Source organism: Atheta coriaria, unplaced genomic scaffold, assembly GCF_025399875.1.
Source record: "Atheta coriaria isolate IRGN ID8LTWV9N9 unplaced genomic scaffold, Caltech_Dcor_3.1 hic_scaffold_5_pilon, whole genome shotgun sequence".
NCBI lineage: Eukaryota > Metazoa > Arthropoda > Insecta > Coleoptera > Staphylinidae > Dalotia > Dalotia coriaria.
In genome coordinates, this window is record NW_027045447.1 from 4,000,773 (window position 1) to 4,019,999 (window position 19,227).

General features: G+C 40.5%; 2 protein-coding genes across 2 annotated transcripts; both read right to left on the reverse strand.

Annotated features, from left to right (window-relative positions):
• Positions 1–796: 796 nt before the first annotated feature.
• Positions 797–5,889, reverse strand: LOC135792094 (nidogen). Its single transcript, XM_065302713.1, is given in 11 exon segments — positions 797–1,243; positions 1,318–1,497; positions 1,499–1,548; positions 1,551–1,579; positions 1,582–2,516; positions 2,569–2,827; positions 3,030–3,719; positions 3,773–4,705; positions 4,708–5,152; positions 5,560–5,603; positions 5,883–5,889. Coding segments are annotated over 11 exon segments (3,846 nt in total). The 3' UTR covers positions 797–969.
• A 650-nt stretch (positions 5,890–6,539) lies between these two features.
• On the reverse strand, positions 6,540–19,073 carry LOC135792579 (kinesin-like protein CG14535). Its single transcript, XM_065303241.1, is given in 9 exon segments — positions 6,540–7,789; positions 7,792–8,778; positions 8,780–8,935; positions 8,938–10,147; positions 10,149–10,275; positions 10,542–10,760; positions 12,373–12,572; positions 16,367–16,458; positions 18,859–19,073. Coding segments are annotated over 9 exon segments (3,276 nt in total). The 5' UTR covers positions 19,069–19,073; the 3' UTR covers positions 6,540–7,714.
• Positions 19,074–19,227: the final 154 nt, after the last annotated feature.

The following is a 19,227-nucleotide window of genomic DNA, read 5'->3' on the forward strand; positions in this document are numbered from 1 at the left end:
AAATTGATAGAATAACATAAAATTAATAACATTTTGCTGCTTTAAAGCCTAAAGCGCACATTAAAATGAATTACATTTAAACGTTGGGGTTTTTCTTGGCTTGAAATGTCAGTTCTTAGTTTACCGATAACCTCTCCGATTGAGTTATTTGTATATAAATGCTCTAAATTTCTACGATTTCAATTTTTATAAAGAAACATAGTTGTGGTGCTTATATTTTTATCTACATTTATACTATATCTTTACTTTAATTGCCAAGTAAAAGCGTAATTTCAAAATCTAGTAAACACAGGAAACAAATTGTATTATTTTACCTGCTATCCCTCTAAATATATCAAGTAAAAACCATTTTCTTCTCTTGGTAAGTTATTTCATCTCAAATTAAACATCTTTACTAACTATTTGGATGTAGCAATGGACAAGCCTGAACCTAAGAAATATGAGGGCCCAGTGAAGAAATCCAGAGTGGATTTTTCCACCTTACCTACAAGGCAATACCTGGATCAAACTGTGGTGCCTATTCTTCTACAGGGTCTCTCATTCCTGGCCAAGGAAAGGCCACAAGATCCTATACCAGCTCTTGCAAACTACCTTCTCAAACATAAAGCATCATATGATGCTAGTCCACAGAATTCTCCACCAACAGAAAATGCAGATGGAGACAAGAACAAGTAACTACTGATTAATTTTTGTAAATGATGAATTATTAAATTGCTACTTTTAATTATATACTATTATGATCAATTTGGCACTATGTATAATTTTTTATATATTAATAAATAATGAAAACTTAATATTTGATTTGGATTGTATACTTTTATAATATAAAAATAATGGCACTATGTATTCATATATAATACATTTGCCACAATATCTGCATTAGATATTTAATGTAACTCTAATAAGGTGATTTTAGTATTAGAGGCTGTCTAAAGTAAAAGTATAAGTATTTAATAGTTATAATGGTCTTCATTCAATGTTGTTGGAAGTGTCACAAGAAGAAGAAGACTGGTTCGAATCTATTGGATCTGCACACACGCAACTACGACTATTCTTGCCATCAGGAAGACAAATGTGATTTGGCAAACATTGATCCTTGTAATAATAGCACACATTCGTCTAATTCGGACAATCGTCAGGAACTGAAGCCAACTCAAATAGTCGATTGCTTCGTCCAATTGTTGGTACTTTCAATCCAGTCAAACGTTTTAATGAGCTTTTCTCAACGCGTTCAATTTTATTCCTGAAACAATAATATTTAAGAACATTTTAATTATTGTCTAATGTTTTGTTTTAGGCTAGTTATGGAATACTTACGTTGACCAATCCGACCAGTAGATGTGCTCGGAAGTAACTGCAATACCAAATGGATATGAACAATTTTCCGCTATAACATGTGGCTGCTTGCTGTCAATGTCAACACATATGATTTTCTTTACACCTGCATCGGCGTAACACAATTGCTCATTTGCATAATCTACCGTTATGACAGGCAATCAACAAATTCCTTCTTTCGAAAATCACTTGCCGACCAGAACCATCTTGAGTTTGGCCCATTCAATTACAGGATCAGCTCGTTCCAATCGCTCCAGAAAAGTTTCCCACGCTGAGGATGCACCGCTATACCTCTGGGATTAACAAGATTAGAATTAAACAAAACTTTGCGGAGCTTGGTCTGGACATTAGCAACTTCAATCGTATCCTTTTTAGAGTCTGTCCAGTACAAATTTCGCGATATCCAGTCCATAGCTAATCCTTCCGGCGAGTCAATATTCCTCGTGATAAAATCTTCCTTTTCCGAACCATTGTACGACACACTTCTGATAACATGTTGATGGATATCTGTCCAATAAATTCGTCCAGCAACACAATCTACATCCAACCCAACGGCTAGTTGAGTGAATTGTAGATGAATAGGTTTTCCTTGTTCTTTGTTAGGATCGTAGGGTAACTTCAGGGTTGCTATTCCTTGGTTTGGGCTACCAGAAGGGGTTTACACCTTCATGGCGAACGTTCGTAGCCCGGTTCCGTTACCGTCAAATCCAGGATTGCATTCGCAGTGGTATTTTCTTTGTGCATTTGTGATACAACGTGCGTTGCTATCACAGAGGCTCGGATCCACGTGACATGTTTTTTCTACATAACAAATGATACCGTCGCCAACAAAACCTTCATTGCACACGCATTGATATCTGTCAGCAATGTACTCGCAGGAGGCATGCAAGCTGCAGTTGTTTTGAATATCGCAAGTTACCGGCCGAGTAGTGCAACTAATAATACCGTCACCGTCGTACCCGTCTTTGCATTGACAGAAATTAGCTTTCTCTATGTCATCAAATAAACATTCCGCGTTTACAACACAACGTGCGCCACCACAGAGGCCTTCTGCTCTTACACATTGTTCTTGCGAATCTTTGATGTAACCTGGTTTACAAACGCAGTCGTATTCATCAACTGCGGCTGAAAAACGGCACTCTTCGTTTTCGTAGCAATCATTTACTTCAGTTTTATCCCGACTGGAAAATAAAAAAATTAAAAATGAGGAGTATATACTTTATCTTTAGAAACTTACGAACAGTAGTACAAGACAATCCGTCCCCTTGGAATCCGTCTTTGCATTTACATATTTGTCGGTCAAAGTAGCTGTCATATGTACAACTTGCGTTGATATCACATAGGTCTTCTTCGCTGCACCGCTCTTGAATTTCGTGACATCTGTAGCCATTTTTCCGGAGGTGAAGCCAGTTGCACACACACTCGTAATATCCAGTTTTGGTAAACAAGCATCTACCATAAGTATTACAATTGTGCCACACATTGCAGGAATCTACAATTTTAAAGAAGAAATTAGGTGAGATTCTAATTATTGAACAATTGGAGACCATTCAGAAACGTACAGCTTTGACCTAGCACACCCATAGTTATGCGGTGTTTAGAAGGAATTACAGGATTGGTCTGATAGTTTATAGCAAATGGACAGAAACATAAAGTCTCATTGAAACACTCCACCTCGGGAGCGGCAAACACACCTGACTGGGCATCTTCCTTGGGTTTCCCAAGTAAAAAAGAACGCAAGCCGGTTGGTATCCTTGACAAATCCATTGGGGGCACCAACTTACGTTGAGTTGAAACATTGTTCTGGCATAATCGGATTAATGGTAGTTGTTGGGTTCGGTTACAGGTGGTGGAGGCGAGTTCAGTTGGTCTCGGTGTACATTCATAACCATCTCCTTCATACTCCGGCAGGCAACGACAAGAGTACATATTGTCTTCTGGGTTTATTTCGCAGTATCAAAAGGGTGAGCAGTTGTTGGCCAAATGGCAACTTTGTGAAATAATAGGCGAGCAAGTGTAACCATTGCCTTGGAAACCCGGGATGCAGTGACACCTGGCTATGCTTGCATGAACAACACATTCTGCGTTGTTATTGCATTGTACGCCGTCGCAACTTCGAGCGTTTTCACAAACACGACCGTTGCCTTCAAAGCCAGGATTGCAGTTACACATAAATGAGTCACCTTCAATGTTAACGCACTGTGCATTGTAGTCACAATCGTGAATACCATATGTGCATTCGTTTATGTCTTCGCAGGTTTCTTCGTTGTTGACGTAAATTGTTTGGTATCCTGGATTACACACACAGTGGAAGGTGTCGTCTTCTACTACACAGGAACTGTGAGGACCGCATGTTTCACGGCCCTGGATACAAGGATCAATATCTGTAAGTATAAACATAATAAAACTCGCATTAATTAAAACAAATTCGTCTTACCTCCAAGTGGACCAATCTTGTTACTCATTCCGAATCTTACAATCTGCTCGCGCGCCTCATACCCGATAAAGTTCTTTCCAACTCGGAGCTTCCAGGTGGTACCAACTGGAGTTGCTTTTGCTGTGCAGTATTCATAAATAAAATTCTGTGTGATTTTGTAAGGTACCTCAATTTCTTCGCCAAGATGTTCATAACTATATTTATGTGAAGAAGAACTTTGTATAATTCCAGTTGCAGTGATTGTATACTGCTCTTGATATTCGTCAATAGAGACTTGCACATCTTCTGGCAGAGATGGTAATTCTCCTGTAATATCTGCTTCCAGTTTCAACTGACCAAAGGCATCCAAGCCAAGATATTTTTGTCTGATTGAAACTTTTTGATTTGTGTTTGGAAACTTAATAGTTGCACTGTGGTTGAAAATACCACCAGTTAGTTGAAATCCGTTCAACGATTCTCCAACAGGCTTCGCAAACAAGAATGCAATGGTAGCTCCCATGATTTGTACAGCTTGAATATCCGCCCCGATAGTAGTGGGAATCTTAGATATAGCAGTATATGCACGTGCATCTGTCATCACAACATATGACTGCAAATCTAAATTATTCGCTTCCTCCTCATTTATTTTCAAATTTACTTTTCCATTTACCCTCAACGGTATGTCCTTCCTAATGCAAAGTCTTTGTACCATGTGACCCTTTTGAATGACAGCAAAACCGGTTTCATAGTCAATACACTTCGCTTGCATGTGACAATAAGTCTCTGCAGTTGCGCAAGTAGTGGGTTCAAAATTCCCCACTGATTTGGAGTTGTGCGCTCTAGGAAGCTCCACACCTGCTTCTGTACCAATATCACCCACTCTAAACAACCACTGCCCAGGTAAATTCATATTAGATCTCCTATCCAAGTAAACAACTTGATCTGATCCCGGAGCGGAAGCGTGTCAAATCTACCATCCACAGATGTAAAACCTGCTTGGGCACGAGCATCTGGCCTCGCGCCAGCTTGCTCCATGTGAATCCATTGAATACCATTGTCAGCGTATAAAAATTCAACATAAGAGTCATGTCCATTGGAATAAATAGCCACCTGGAAGGTGTTCAACTTATCGGTACCATTACGATGGTATCCCACATCCATCCAACTGACAATAAAAACACTCTTCGTCCTGAAGTTTGTACCCGGAAATGCTTCAAGAACTGTAATGTCAGCTCTATCGAGGTAGTCTCGATCAGCGGTCTCAAAATAGTAAATGTCGCCACTTCCGGTGGTATCAATGTTTGAATACAAAGGTGCTATAATCGGGAAATCAAGCGGAAACTCGATATTAAAAAATATCGGTATGTCCGTGTTAAACGAAATGAGTCCATTAGTGTTTATCTGCAATAGAATTAAGCAATGAATTTATGTTGCAGCATTGTGGTTGCGTTTTATCAATCATGCCCTATTATTCTCTTAATAAACAACATTTCAATATGGCCATCTAAACGGTACCCAAACAATAATTTAAAATCATTTTCTATGACCAACAACATTGTAATTGTGATACAATAATAGTTTTGTAACTCATACTATATCAATAAACTATTCATTCTGATTTATGTCTATTTGAGGATCAATAACCTGATTGAAAGCTAGCGTTTGTTTAAAATAGAGCATGACCTTTTAACACAAGTTATTATTCTGCATTGTTTATCGACAGAGTCGAAGTTTGGTCGATCACTTCCTGCTAGCAACCTGCGCGCACTTTTATGCATCGATAGTTAAATTTAAAGCAAAGCACTTACGTAAAGCGTGTGATAAGACAAAATTACAAGGTCATTATCGGTATCTTGAGATTTATTTCAGTGGAGGAGATATCATCGCCGCGCGGTAGACTTTTACTTAAGCTTCACATCATAGAGCAGGTTACGGGGAATAGCATGCGCCAATCCGGCGCACACTACTAGAACACACCACGCCGAGGTGTGCATTTGCACCTTGATATCACCAAAAACCACCGGTAACCGTGAATAACGCCTACGTTCTCCAGAGCAGTACGTGCGCAAAGTAAGAAGCTCCACAGAGCACACCGAATGATCGTGACTTATCGTTGGTCAAATAGGTTCACAGTTCATCGTGTGGCTCGCGGCGTATCGCGAGTGTTGTTTATTTATACGCGAGCGCTTATTGAATCGCTGGATGACTGGCGGCGCGGGTTGTTTTATACTAAAACCAAACTCCCCGAGTTGTTTATGGTATTTCCCACTACCTCATCGCATTCAGTTTGCGGCAGTTGGGGCACTTAAGTCGCGCGCATGTTGTAGCATCACATCGTTTCATTGAATTCAATGAATCGCGGCGACATTATATGCGGGCACAACAAGTAATTTACGCTTATGACGAAAGCAAGTCAAAGGGTCCAGGGAACAAGTGGCGGAGCCGTTATGCGATTTGCCAGTGAACATGTGTCCACCAGAGTGGCATGTCGTAGTAATTAGTGATATCTTGTAAAACATATGGACAGTGCTTTTAAATTAATTAAATTATGCGTTCAAACTTCAAAACCACTTCATTAGTGTGTGAAAATAATATAAAAAGTTTCGTATTTCAAATTTCGTGGGGTGATTGACACATCAAACTATTAAATACTTAATATTTTGGAACACACCAATAATTATACAATTTATGTTCATATTAAAAGTTTTAAATTGCTAATTTCACTTACCGCATTGTTTCAGTTAGGAAATACCTTAAAAGTTTATAATGGAGTCAATTAAATGTGCGCTTTTTCATCTCATGATTTTTTAGTCAAAAAAGAACCAAATACAACTTGCAATTATAGATAATAGATCATCCTCTAACAGCTATGTTACAAAAAGAAAAACGAATGCGTTTCGATAACAGTATAAAATAGAAATAAATACATTAAATATACACTAATTACATGATTATCATGGTTTTTCTGCTCCTCAGTTTCATTCTCTTTCATCCATACATCGCTTTGTTTTTGTTTTAATAATTCATAAGTCGTGAACAAATATTCTAACATACAATATAGGCAGTTTATGAATAGTAATAAACCATTTTTTTTATCACAAAGAAAATCTCTTATAAGTAATAGTATAATAATATATTCATACTCTCGTCATTTCAATATCAAGTGAGATAAATGCAATTCGTCGATGATCGTGCGCGGACAGATTCACTGGGCGTACTCGCGAAGAAGAAGAAATCATCATGGGGAACAAATTTGAAGGAATATACAATTGAATATCATGACTGATATCGATAATGAGATCATCAAAAAATTGACAAGCAGTCTTGGTATCATTTATAAAAGTTTGGCAAGAATATCATTCGATCGTTCGTTATGACTCACAATATATAAATACAGTAATTCATTGATCCCGGAAGGATATTGAGTGTTGTTTTTCGAAACATGGCGTTCTCAGTTTTCAGTGGGCTTCCTCTATGTCATAGAAACATTCGTTTAAATATTAGTTAAGTTTAGTTAGTGTACAAATGATTGAAAAGCATCGTTTTCGTAATGTTTTTCGTAAAAAAATCGTGGTGGGTATCTTTTGGGATATATACAAATATACACGTTAGAAGACTGGTCGAGATGTGTTCATTCTCTGCTTTAGACATTCGTTACCGTGTTACGGTTGGTTTTCTTATCGAGCGCGTATAAAATCTACATGCCTGTTTAAATATGCCTAATCAACCCTGTGTATCGTTATGATATGATTAGTAAATGGCCGACTAAAATGAATGTTTTGATGTTCCTGAGGCAAATTCTTCAATTGGATGTCATTAGAGATAGTTTAACAGATACATTTTACAAAAATTGATAGCAATAGATTATTGTTGAAATGTGGACTTGAGTTTGCTGTTTATTAAGTTGAAACACTAGTTGGACGTGCTGTGATCACCAATTAGTGATTCGTATTAAAATCTGGGTTAAAAATGCGTTTCAGGCGGCTCCTCAATGTATTTACATGTGAACGGATTCAAGAACCACGAACAAAAGGACTTCGCCAGCCAAAATCGTGCTTGTGCTTGCACTTCCGGTTTCGATGGGAAGCGCGACTCGTATCCGAATCTAGGCTTGAACTTTCGCTATCTCTGATTACGCTGTCATACCCACTTTCCGCTTTGCGGGAAATTGCGGCTGGACTGTGCTTTGACGTGCGTGGTGTAGAATCATGCCCGCTGTCATAACCCTCCGCTTTTATTTTAATCCCTGTTAACCCAGTCTCCATATTCAGAATACGCAGCTCCGTGGTACTAGGTAATGGTAAGGTAAAGTTGGGTTCCTTGGTAATCGGCTGAGTCTTTTGTAAGGAGTTGGTGGTACGTTCAAGTCCTTCTTGCAAGTTGGGATTAGAAGCGCCATCTGGATGTCTTAAATAAGCTAGATTTGTTTCTTTGTGGTTGGTTTTGTGGCAATACCTTTGGACGCGACCGCTGATCGGTCGCGTCCCATCGTTTTTTGAAAGCTCTGTGGTGCTGGCTGAAATGTGTGGGTCCATGTACCAATTCTGCGAGGTGGCTGGACGTGCGATGCTCACCTGACAATTATGGCAAAATTTTTCTTCATCTGGTATGTAAGCAGGCTCACTGTAGATACTGCTGTTATCATTCAGTCCATGGTGACCTCCGGTAACACCATATATACAAGGCGTCTGTCAATCGTAAGCGATCTCACGCGACATCATCTTGTGTCTCTGTTGTTTCTGGAAGGTTTCGGAATTGGCTACGTTGGCCTTTGCCAGTCGATTGGAGTATAACTCATGAAGGCGCGCAAGTTGTTCAAATTTTTTCTGCGATTGCTCATCGTATTTAGGATTATCGGGATCTTCATAGTCATCATGGTAAAAACCGTATTTATGGTCATATTTATGACGTGGAAGTATTCGTTCTAAATCTGTATAAACAGACATAGAATCTGTAAATGTGCTTACAACTGTTAAATTTTCCTGACTGAGTATCCGCAATGGATGGTCCAAGGGGTTCTCTTGGTCTAACTTCAGGTAGTGGGTTTTCAGCAAAACCCATGCAAAATGCAATATCTTCCTCTGTCACTTGCAAACAACAGTCTTGCATTGGAACTGGTTCCAGTGGTTCTTCCACTTCAATAATTTCTAGAACCTCATCGTCATCCTCTTCCTCGTCACTATCATTCTGACACCATTTTGGTCATCGTAATTTTGTTGCTGTAAATTGTTATATTCCGCGTTGTAAATTTGCCTTTCTTTCAATAACTGGTCTAAACTCTCTAAACTCACTTCACGTGAGCTCAACGGTTTGATTAGAGGAAGTGCCGGAGGAATTTCCGGTTCCTCTTCGTCTTCCTCCTCGTCCTTCATCTCCTCGGGCGTTCTGCATTCTGGAATTATCCCCGCTGCTGTTTTTGACAGTTTTAAACCTGTTCGAATCACGCACTCTTCAACATCTTGCTTCTTAGTAGTGTCTAACGGCGGTTTTACTACTTCTTCCTTGTCATCAAACGTTTTAAATTGGGTTAATTCTTTTGTTCGACTAGACGGTTTTTCACTTTTTTCAGGTTTAACCTTCTGTACAATTTGTGACGTTTGGTGTTCCACCCACTTGCGAATCATATTCTTTTTGTGATTGTCCATGTACCCATATCCTTGAGCTGGTTCAGCTTGCATAGGGCCATCGATCCACGTTTCACGTTTTTTCACATGCTGTTGCTCCTTCATGAAATGCCTCGCTTCAGCCACTTTCGATTTGGATATTCTAGGTCCATCTATCCACTGCTCATCACTGGCTCCATTTGTTTGATGTTTGCCAGCTTCCGTTGGTTGTTTCTTGTTAACCTGTCGAGCAGGAGATGCCTTGGGAGTGTTGTTTGTATGAGCAGGTGATGTTTTTGCACTCTGGGCCCCATTCTGACAAGCTGTTTTGACACTGGGTCGATGTGTGGGAGTCTTTTCTTCTTTGGTTTTCGGTCGTTGTTCAGCCGATGAACCACGCAAGGCTTTACTCATAACACACCTGTTGTCTCCAGAGTTTAAACTTGGGATGTACACAGGTGGGTGTTCGCCATCTGTGGCATCATCAGCTGGACCCACATAGATAACAGTGTCAGCTGAAAGGTCACTACTCGATGGGTCAGGTTCAGAACTGGTGCCGGTGCCTTGAGTACGCGTCGCTTCCTCACCCGAACTGCCGCCTGACCCGTTCCCTGTTCCCACGTTAACGAACTTAATCCGTCGACGTCGCATGCGATGAATCCGAGAAGCTAATTGCACTGTGGTCAATGTATCATTGTAGTTCTGTGCATACGGAGACACGTGCGCAATCATGGCCGCGTGACAAGTCAATGAACTGAGACACCAGCAGTGCGTGTTGTGCTCTTGTAGTGTGATGCTTTTGCCCATTGAATATCGCCAACAAGATGTTTCCCAACCCGGAGAGTGGGATGCCGCCACTTGCTTTTCCGCGTTCAGAGTTACCCAGGTCGATCAAGTGCAGCCGACTTCTGCCTCCGGCGACTGAAACAAATTTTTCAAATATCATCCACTGCAAGCAAGTGAGCAAGATAAGGATAAAAGTGTGCTTGCTAATAAAAGAATGAGGCATTCTACACGGGTGTATAAACGAGACGCGTCTTATTTTCGTACGAAAAGAAAGATAAGAAATCCAATTAACATAAATTTTAAATTTCGCACCAATTACGATGAGATGAAGATATCACTCGAGCATGGAGTGTGTGTTAGTGTGTCCGTGTGACTGGGGTGCGAATACGAGAGCAACTTACCGCCTCCTTTCCCCGCCACCGAATACTGGTAGACGTGTAGTGTAAAAAGCAGGTGTGAATCGCGCGGAGAGTCCTCGCGTCGCGGCGACCGGCATTCGACCGCCGCGTCCAAATAGTGCGCCGCCTTTTCTGCCGTCGGCACTCGGAGCTCACAGTGTGGCGGCTGGTTGCCAAAGAGCGGATCGTCTCGCAGATACACTCCTGGGGATTGCTCCGAATCTAAAATTGAATAATAAATACAAATGAGGCAAGAAAAGATATTTTCTAGCACTTTTATCTCAGTAGACAGATTAAAGGTGGTGGAACAAAGCAATTTATATTATACTTCCTAAAAGTTTAATTAATAAGACCTGCATTGTTGGCTAGCGCTTTTTAAACCACAATTATGCATATTATCACGATCAAAGACATGCCATGCTCGTTACAACCACAATAAGTGTAGAAACAACATGTCGGAAGTTTATTCTTTCGGAATTAGAGCTTTAGCATTGCGATAGTTGGCCATCCGGTCGTGCTCGTCTCTACAAGGTGTCCCTACATAGGGGAATTGTAGAAATCGTAATAAAAGTGGATGTCGTTTTGCGGCAGATGTGTTTTATTGCAGCGCCTCCGCCAACTTGCAAAGTCGATAAGACGCCCAGAAGCGGCAAACGTGGCGCATAGCACTAGGCACCATTCTGGTATTAACAACGCCAAAGCTCTAACATTCCGGCATTTCCTTGATTTTCAGCTCGACTTGAATGCTTTATTCATGCCAAGCTGCACCAGGTAGTGGCAAGTTATGCCTTGTTATGACTGTGAACGAAAGGGTAAGCTTAAATTAAAATTTCTCCGCGCATATGCAATTTTTATTGCCCTTGAAAGTTGGAAATATTTGAAGTGTGAAAATGCACGTGTACCTTGCGCGCTCATATTACAAAACAAAGGCAATGCAAAAAAACAAAAAGTGAAAATATATTTCCACGAGACTTCAGTCTGACGTAGCGTTTCATCCATCAAAGTCAAAGACCCTCCTGTCCGAACCGCCCTGCACCCCGTCTTTTCTCGTCTCGCGGGCACGTCAGGATTTCGCGCTCCACTCAACATTACACATTATTTATTCAAAACGTAATAACGTGTGGATTTTTTTTTCGTCGACTGGGCTTTCCTTGCGCCGTGCGTGTTCACATCTTATTTCATTCGTTCATTCACGAAACTCCAATGCAACTTAGGGAAAATCAAGGGAGTAATGCCTCGCCGCTTCGTGAAGCGAACGATTAAATAGATTTGTCAAGTTTTCAGTTGCGTAATTAAGTGAGAAATCTGCACCGCAAACGAAGGCGCGGTAATAAACTAATGCGGAAGGAATAATCTGGGCGTCGATAACGCATTAGATTCGACGCCGAGCGAACGTAGATTAATGAAAACTAATAAATTTCATATTTACATGACAAATATGGCGATGGTGCGGGTCCCCGCTTGCCGTTCGAGGATATAAGGAAAGTCTAACCGGGAATTTATTAGACTTTGAATTAAAATACATATAGACATTGGGACATTAGACTAATTACGATTTAATGCAGATATATCATTCGATACCGTGGACCAAACTAATTTAGATTTGTCTAAACACTTGGTGTATAAATGAATTAACAAAACTTTGTTTGCGTCGCTCGTAATGAATTATCGCAAGGCGGAATTGGGATTTATTAGTCTCCGAAAGTTTGCTTTGGTTTTTATCATCGGGATCAGGAAAATGCGACAAAACATTGATAAATTCGGGGCGAGTGGCGAATGCTGTCGCCACGAAAACCGCCACAGTTTTACGGAAGTAGACAAAAACGCTACTCACCATTAGAATGTCCGGCCAGAAGGTCTCGAAGTTGATTCGTTGGCCCGCAAACCTCTACGGCGGACACGCGGACAGAAAATCGTGCCCCAGTCTTCAGTTTCTGCTCGTTGATTCCACGAAACAACCATGAAATGGCGCATGGGATAATCCCGAGTGTGTTGGCATTTTCCGGCGTGCCCAGCATCGTATATCATTTTCCGTTAAACAAATAAATACATTATTAAAATAATTATAATTTCTCATGATTTAAATTGGTATTTATGCGTACACTTGAGGTAATTGTAGGTTCAATACGCGCACAATTTGTAAATTAATAATTAAAGAGCATTCTAGCACAACCTGCCCAGCCCTCTAGCTGTAGCTAGAGCAGAAGGAGCTTGAGCTTAACGAGCGACGACGTCGGTTATGACGAGGCAGAAGGGGTTTTAATCAAGGAAATTTACGGCGCTGCGCTTTAATATGGGCGCACGCAAGACTAATGAAGTAAGTAAACAATTTTCCATCGTCGCACAAAGAGCGCGCCGCCGCCGCCAGCGAGCGAACAATCCGCCGGCGCGCTCTGGAGATTAATATCAAATCCGTCTCTTCGAATTCGTCTTCTTTGCTTCGTGCGGCATGTGCGGATTGCGTACTGCGATATGTTTCTAGGCAAAATAATCACAAAGGTACCATTGAGACAAGAAAATTACTAATTGAAATATCTCAAGAGGAGGTTGAAAATATTAATCGAAAGATGAAGTAAATTAGATGAAAATTATAACTAAGTGATTATAATTTTTGAGTAAATTCCTTTCATTTTAGGAATTTTGTACCTGTACGTGCCGAAGCTGAGTTATTTGTGTTTTACGTATTCACAGGACGAAATTTCCTATAAAGTATTGAACGTGCATACGAAATAGGCTCGACGCAAATTTACAACGTGCGCACTTGGAGTTTCGCAATTTTTCAGCGCGCGCGATAAGCCGCCCCATAATCCGCCAACCGCCAGGGTGACTAGATAACTACGTCCTCCGCCTCAATTCGGCTGCGCCGGCTCCACGTGTACACGTTTTCATTGCACATCACTTAGTGGAAGCAGAGAAAAACGCTGCAGTGCAAAAGTGGAACCGAACGGAAACAGTAGGTCTATGCCATTGCATTGCATGGGTTTGATTATGGCCTAATCGAAACCTAAACGAAATACGAAAATGCGATAAAATGGAGGTGTAGGTTGTAGAGGGAAAAGAAAAAAGTTGCGACGAAAAATGTGCTTAGTTTTATGTTGGGATTACCGATTTTTCGAGTTGTATAATGGACTTTTCAGTTTCGTCTCATTTTATATTTTATGGCCACGACAGGGATAAAAAGAGGTTAAGAAGGACTTTAAAACTAACCATTGTGTAAAGTTATAGCCCTACAGTCCTATAGTCAATGCCAACTTTAGAACCATTAAATCCTCGTACAATTTGTACAATTTGCTACAATTTATAGCAATTCTTTGCCAATTTTCAACTTGAACGAAGCAGAAAATTACAGTAATCGAAATTTTCATCAACATATAATCTCATTCATGTATATCACTACCTTTATTACACAAATTATACCCTGCTGTGATTCCTGAGTTCGAGATATATAGTTCCTGTCACATTTGGGCAATTGGTAATTGATAAATATCCACCAAGGGATCGATTACAATTAAAATCTCAATTAGCTTAAAACGCCGAGCGTAATTGTCGCCCACATTAAATCAACTTTTTGTCCTGCCCACCCGCCGCCACAAATAACACGCTATCCTGAGACTGGCGTGGTGCAGGACTGCATTGCCCATGGCGACGCGCCGCGGCTATTCGTCGTCCGCGACCATTCAATCCCAATAAAGTTAATTAATGATCGCGCCGCCGTCGAGCCGACGGTAAATAATTTAGCACTGCGTCGCGCCGCGTCCAATGCCACCCCGGGGAGCGATAGCGAAAGTCGAATCGAAATTCGCGGAAAACGCGCGCGGCGTGTGAATGCGGAATCAAACACTCGCGGCATGCTGCATATCGAGAGAATAGATGATCGGAGACCGCATCGGCTACAAGCTATACAAGCACGGGTGAAAACTACGGGCGACTCTTTGGAAATTTATAAATCGACCATGGTGAAATACGCGTCTAGCGTTCGTGCATTGCCGGCCTGTTACATTCGCAAATGTTGCGCATGTAATGCACGTATGAATGCATTTGGTTTTTTTTTTAGATTTATGACCGTCCGCTTTTCATCGTCAATCGACAACATTACTATGGTTGGTAAAAAAATATCTGAACTCAAATAGGAGATAACAGAGAAAAACCGACTGGATTTGCAATCAAATTAACTGAAAACCGACAAAAATCATGTTGAATTAAAAAGACTATGTTGATTTAACGCAAATAACAGAACGGTATAAAAGTCAGAATATCATATTGTGTTTGTAAGTTTTTTGATTTAAATTTTTAAAAAATATTTTTTTTCATTTTCCACAACATTAAATAAGAACACAGTGTTTTGACTTGTGCCAGCTGTTATTCTTTATTTATATTTTCACGCACTGTTACGCACTCCCCAATTTTCAACCCCTAAACGTATTACTTGAAATTGAGCAGGCAAAATTCTAAAAGACACTATAAAACAGATTTGGAACGTTTAAAACGTTTAAATTGCATTCATTCATGATTCAACGCTTTTCGAGGACAAGGGCACGAGACCGAAAAACCGAGTCGTGGGACGTGGGAATAAATACGCGATGCAAATCCCGGGAAAAAGAATGCACGAGAAACGACCGCATCTCGAAAGAGGTCCTGCTGTGCGGCATCGCTTAAGGAAAGTGCAGGAGAAGAGACGCACTCTTCGCATAATAACCCATTTAGATGCAAACGGCGAGCGTGCGCGAAAATGTTGGAAAACCCTCACCGCCTTACCACAGCAGCGTACTCCTCCTTCTGCTGGGGATGCATTTACATCCACAAGCTACTATTTACAGATAGAAATGCATCGCACCACAAAACCCGGATGACATTTTCACCAGCGGCGTGTTCACAAGAGAAGCGGCAAGAAAAAGAAAGAGAAAGTGTCACGGAGACATGTCAGGGTGGAAATGGCAAGGGGTAAGTGGGAAATATGCTCGTGGGTGCAATATGTTTAAAGAAATCCTGATAAAATGCACAAATCCGCTTTTAAATATAAATTTAACATTTGAACAAGATGAAAATGCTTTTTTCAAATTTTTTAGTTTAACCTTGGAAAATATGATTTTCGTAACATATTTTATGAATTATTGCATAAATAGGTTTGTGATAATAAAATTGATATAGTATAATGTTAATATTGTTATTCTATGGCATTATAAAATTCTGTAATTTCCTAACAAAATGGATATTGAAGAATCGCAGGCTTCCGCATAAAAAAACATCAATAAAAACTGAAAAATGGAAACCGATAAAACTCTTTAAAGCGACATAAATTTTTAAATAGCTCGCAGCACTCTCGGCTGATGCGCGTTTGGCTCGTTAACTATTTTACATTTTCATCCATTTCCCTGATGGCTCTCTTCGATGCGCGCGTTCAATTAAGATTAATGGCGCAATGATAATTCGGCAATAAAGATTTGAATTAAGATTTACTCCTGCACTTATTAGATGGGCCGTAGGTACGGTCGTCTGGGCCAAGCGGAGGAAATATTTTTACGCGACGTTTTCTGAATTTTAACGCCACGCGTTTAGGTTTACGTTTACGCGATCGTGATCGTATACTAAACGCCAAATGGCAAACGGTAAAAGGTGTGTTTCATGCTGCACGTTTCACGCTTTTATGAAAACTGAGTTAGCTGAGCGCCTTCCGTTGCATTGGCGTAAATATCGGCGAAATATACCCCCAAAGTCGAAGGTGTCTGAAGCCGGCAAGAGCGGTCATAAATCTCGTCACTCGCCACCACTAGCCAACTCGCCAACGCTAGCAAAAATCTAATAAAAATCGTGGCATTTTTCACTACCAGACCGCGTCCGCCGAAGCGCAAAAAAGACACCCGTCCGTTCCGCTGATTTAATTTGCGATGACGTCCGTGAGGGCACTCGAGCATACTTCAGTCTGGAATATAAAAAGCAAGCGGTTAAAAACTGCGTTAATTTTTTAATTGTTGGCTATTCAACTGTGAACGAGTCAAATTATATCGTATAGAAATGTTGGGCGCCTCCACCAAAAATAACGAGCTAAAAATCACAACATTTTTGCTCAGAAAAGCGGAAAGCTCTTAGAGTCCTGTCGTATCAAGTTAAAAATAAACATTTCCTCATTTTATTATACTCTAAGTGGCAAAATAAATAAAATTTAATTTAAAAATTAATTCTTGCTTATAATTTTGCTTGAACAATTTATATTTCCTTTAACGTCTTAATTCATTGATGAACACGTTTGTAATCCGAATAATTCGACCTCGTTTTCAACTGAAATTTCGTTGGCACGTCGACGATTTCCTCCAACTTCACTTTCCTCGCCACAATACGTGCGTGCCGCTTTTCTCTTCATAAATCAGTCTGGATCGAAACCGACGCGTTTCTTGCGCACCGCGCACGCCGCATTGAAGGAAGGAAGCAGGAAGCGCAAGTAGAAGACGATAATAAAGACCATCTGTACCGGGGCGCCGGGGTCGAAAGGCATTTGATCTAATGACACGAAGGTTTATTATCGGAGACTCGTCAGCACGCGGCGGACGGACGGGATCGACCTACATAAAACAGCCTCCTTCGACCGCCCCCGATCTTCTTGCTCGAAGCTGCTTTGACGCTTCCAACACGCCATGCCGCTCATGCCTCGTTTTCTGATAAGTGTTTATTGGCGTTCGCTCGTTTTGCTCCTTCAGAGCGACAGAGTCGACGGCAGGAGAGCGTTTTATGCATGGCGGCTGTAATATTAAAGATTATTTTTTACGCGCAACGCGTCGTCTCCTCGTCAACCCGCCAACGGTCCATGAATATACGCATCGCCCTGCGATATTCCATTTTTTACAACAACACGCGTCGGTTTTTATAGGCCGTTTTACATTTTACGCGTGGAGCGTTTTTCTTCGGAACTTGTAGACTTCAAGTTGATGAAAAATAATCAAATATGTTTGACACCCTTATGCGGGTATTACATTATCTACTACACTCGCAAAAAAAATCCATTTTAAAACTTAAAATTGCGTAGGAAAAACGTAAAATTTTGTATAGCCTGTGGGCAGGTTGAAATTTGTTTGTCTTTTTTTCGAGTTTTTCCTACGTTGAAAGTACTCCTAGTTTGGTGAACGACATCCGAATAGAAACGTTCATCGAAGTGATATTTTACAGAAAGGAAAAAACCCTCGGCTATATATCGCCGCTCGTTGAGCGCACCAATCAAAGTGCCATCGAAATAAGAAAGGGGCGACGCGCAAGGACGCACAAATGTAAAAGTCGTGTTCAATCTTTTTAAAGAACGATTTCTTGCAGGCTTTTGTTTTTCCCGTTCTTTTTTGTGCTGGTTTGCAAGGGTGGTTTGCCTGCAAGAGCATAAAATGTCTTAAAGTTTTTTATGCAAGCAGATTACTAAATTAGGTAAAAATTCCACTACTTTATAGACTACCGAATATATAATATTATAAAATATTAAAGACATATTTTTCAATATATGTAGGTGTAAGTTGTGATAGGAAAAAAGTCAGTTCCGTCATTTATTGCATCCTGGATGTGCAGAGTGTGCTCGACGGTGTGTTTGTTTTAAGAGTTTACTTTAATCAATGACTACACCGGTTGCCGACAAACGAGCACATCGACACATGACGTCCGACACGTGTGCGAATACAAATACATGCAATGTGTTGCAACGCTAACAAATTGCACTAACTGAGAAGAGCAGACGAGACAAATATACAGGCACCACACAAAAACCTCATATAAATGTAAAAAACTATTCGAATGTAATTTTATCGAACATATAATCACTTTTAAAACTAAAAATAAATTTTAGAGCATATTTTGATTTTCAAACAGTTGGTATAAAAGAAATTCTGTATTTTTTCGCAACCATCACTGCGCTTATAAACAACGCGGTTCAAAGTATAATAAAGTATGGCGTTGAAAAGCTCGTTAAAGCAGTCGCTTTCTCGACGGCGAGCAGTGGTCATCAAATCGTCGGGGAATGTCGAATCAAATGTATCGCCGTGCCGGCCATGCCGTTAGTTAACGCTAACGCTCGTTTGCCTTGTTGTCGGCGCGGAAACATCCCCGGACTCAGTGCGGGCACGGCGTTACTCAATTAAATCCCTGACTAATGAAATTTAAATTGCGACGCGCCGAACACCCGCACCATTGTTTCGTGTTTTAGTTTAATTGAAATCGTCGACGATTCACGTTTGCATGCGCTGGTCAAGCGAATGATTATCGTCTAGTTACTCTAAGTCTATATATACGAGAGATAGATGTGAAAGTAGGTGCTAAATGTGTGTGAAACTGTATAATAAGCGATAATTACCTGGGAGTCATCCTGTGAGAACATCGCGTCGAAGGCAAACATCTTCGGGGCGGCAACGCCTACTCGTCGATCTTCCGGTGCCGAAGTACCCGAACACGTTGTGGGGTCGATTAGTGTGACCTGCTTCTTTCGTTTGTCCAAGTTGAAAAAACTGTTTGCTCCCATCGATGCCACATCTTGATGCGCTGTGGGTGTGGAAACCCTAAGCATTACTTTCACCTGGAAGAAATAATAAAAAATATTAGCTGAGTTTGAAATATTTTTATTGTCACATCAAATAGTCATAATAAAAATCTTGCTTGCTTAGTGTTTTTATCATTTCCCCGCGCAGAGAACGAATATTTCGCTGGTATATTGAAAAATTGATTT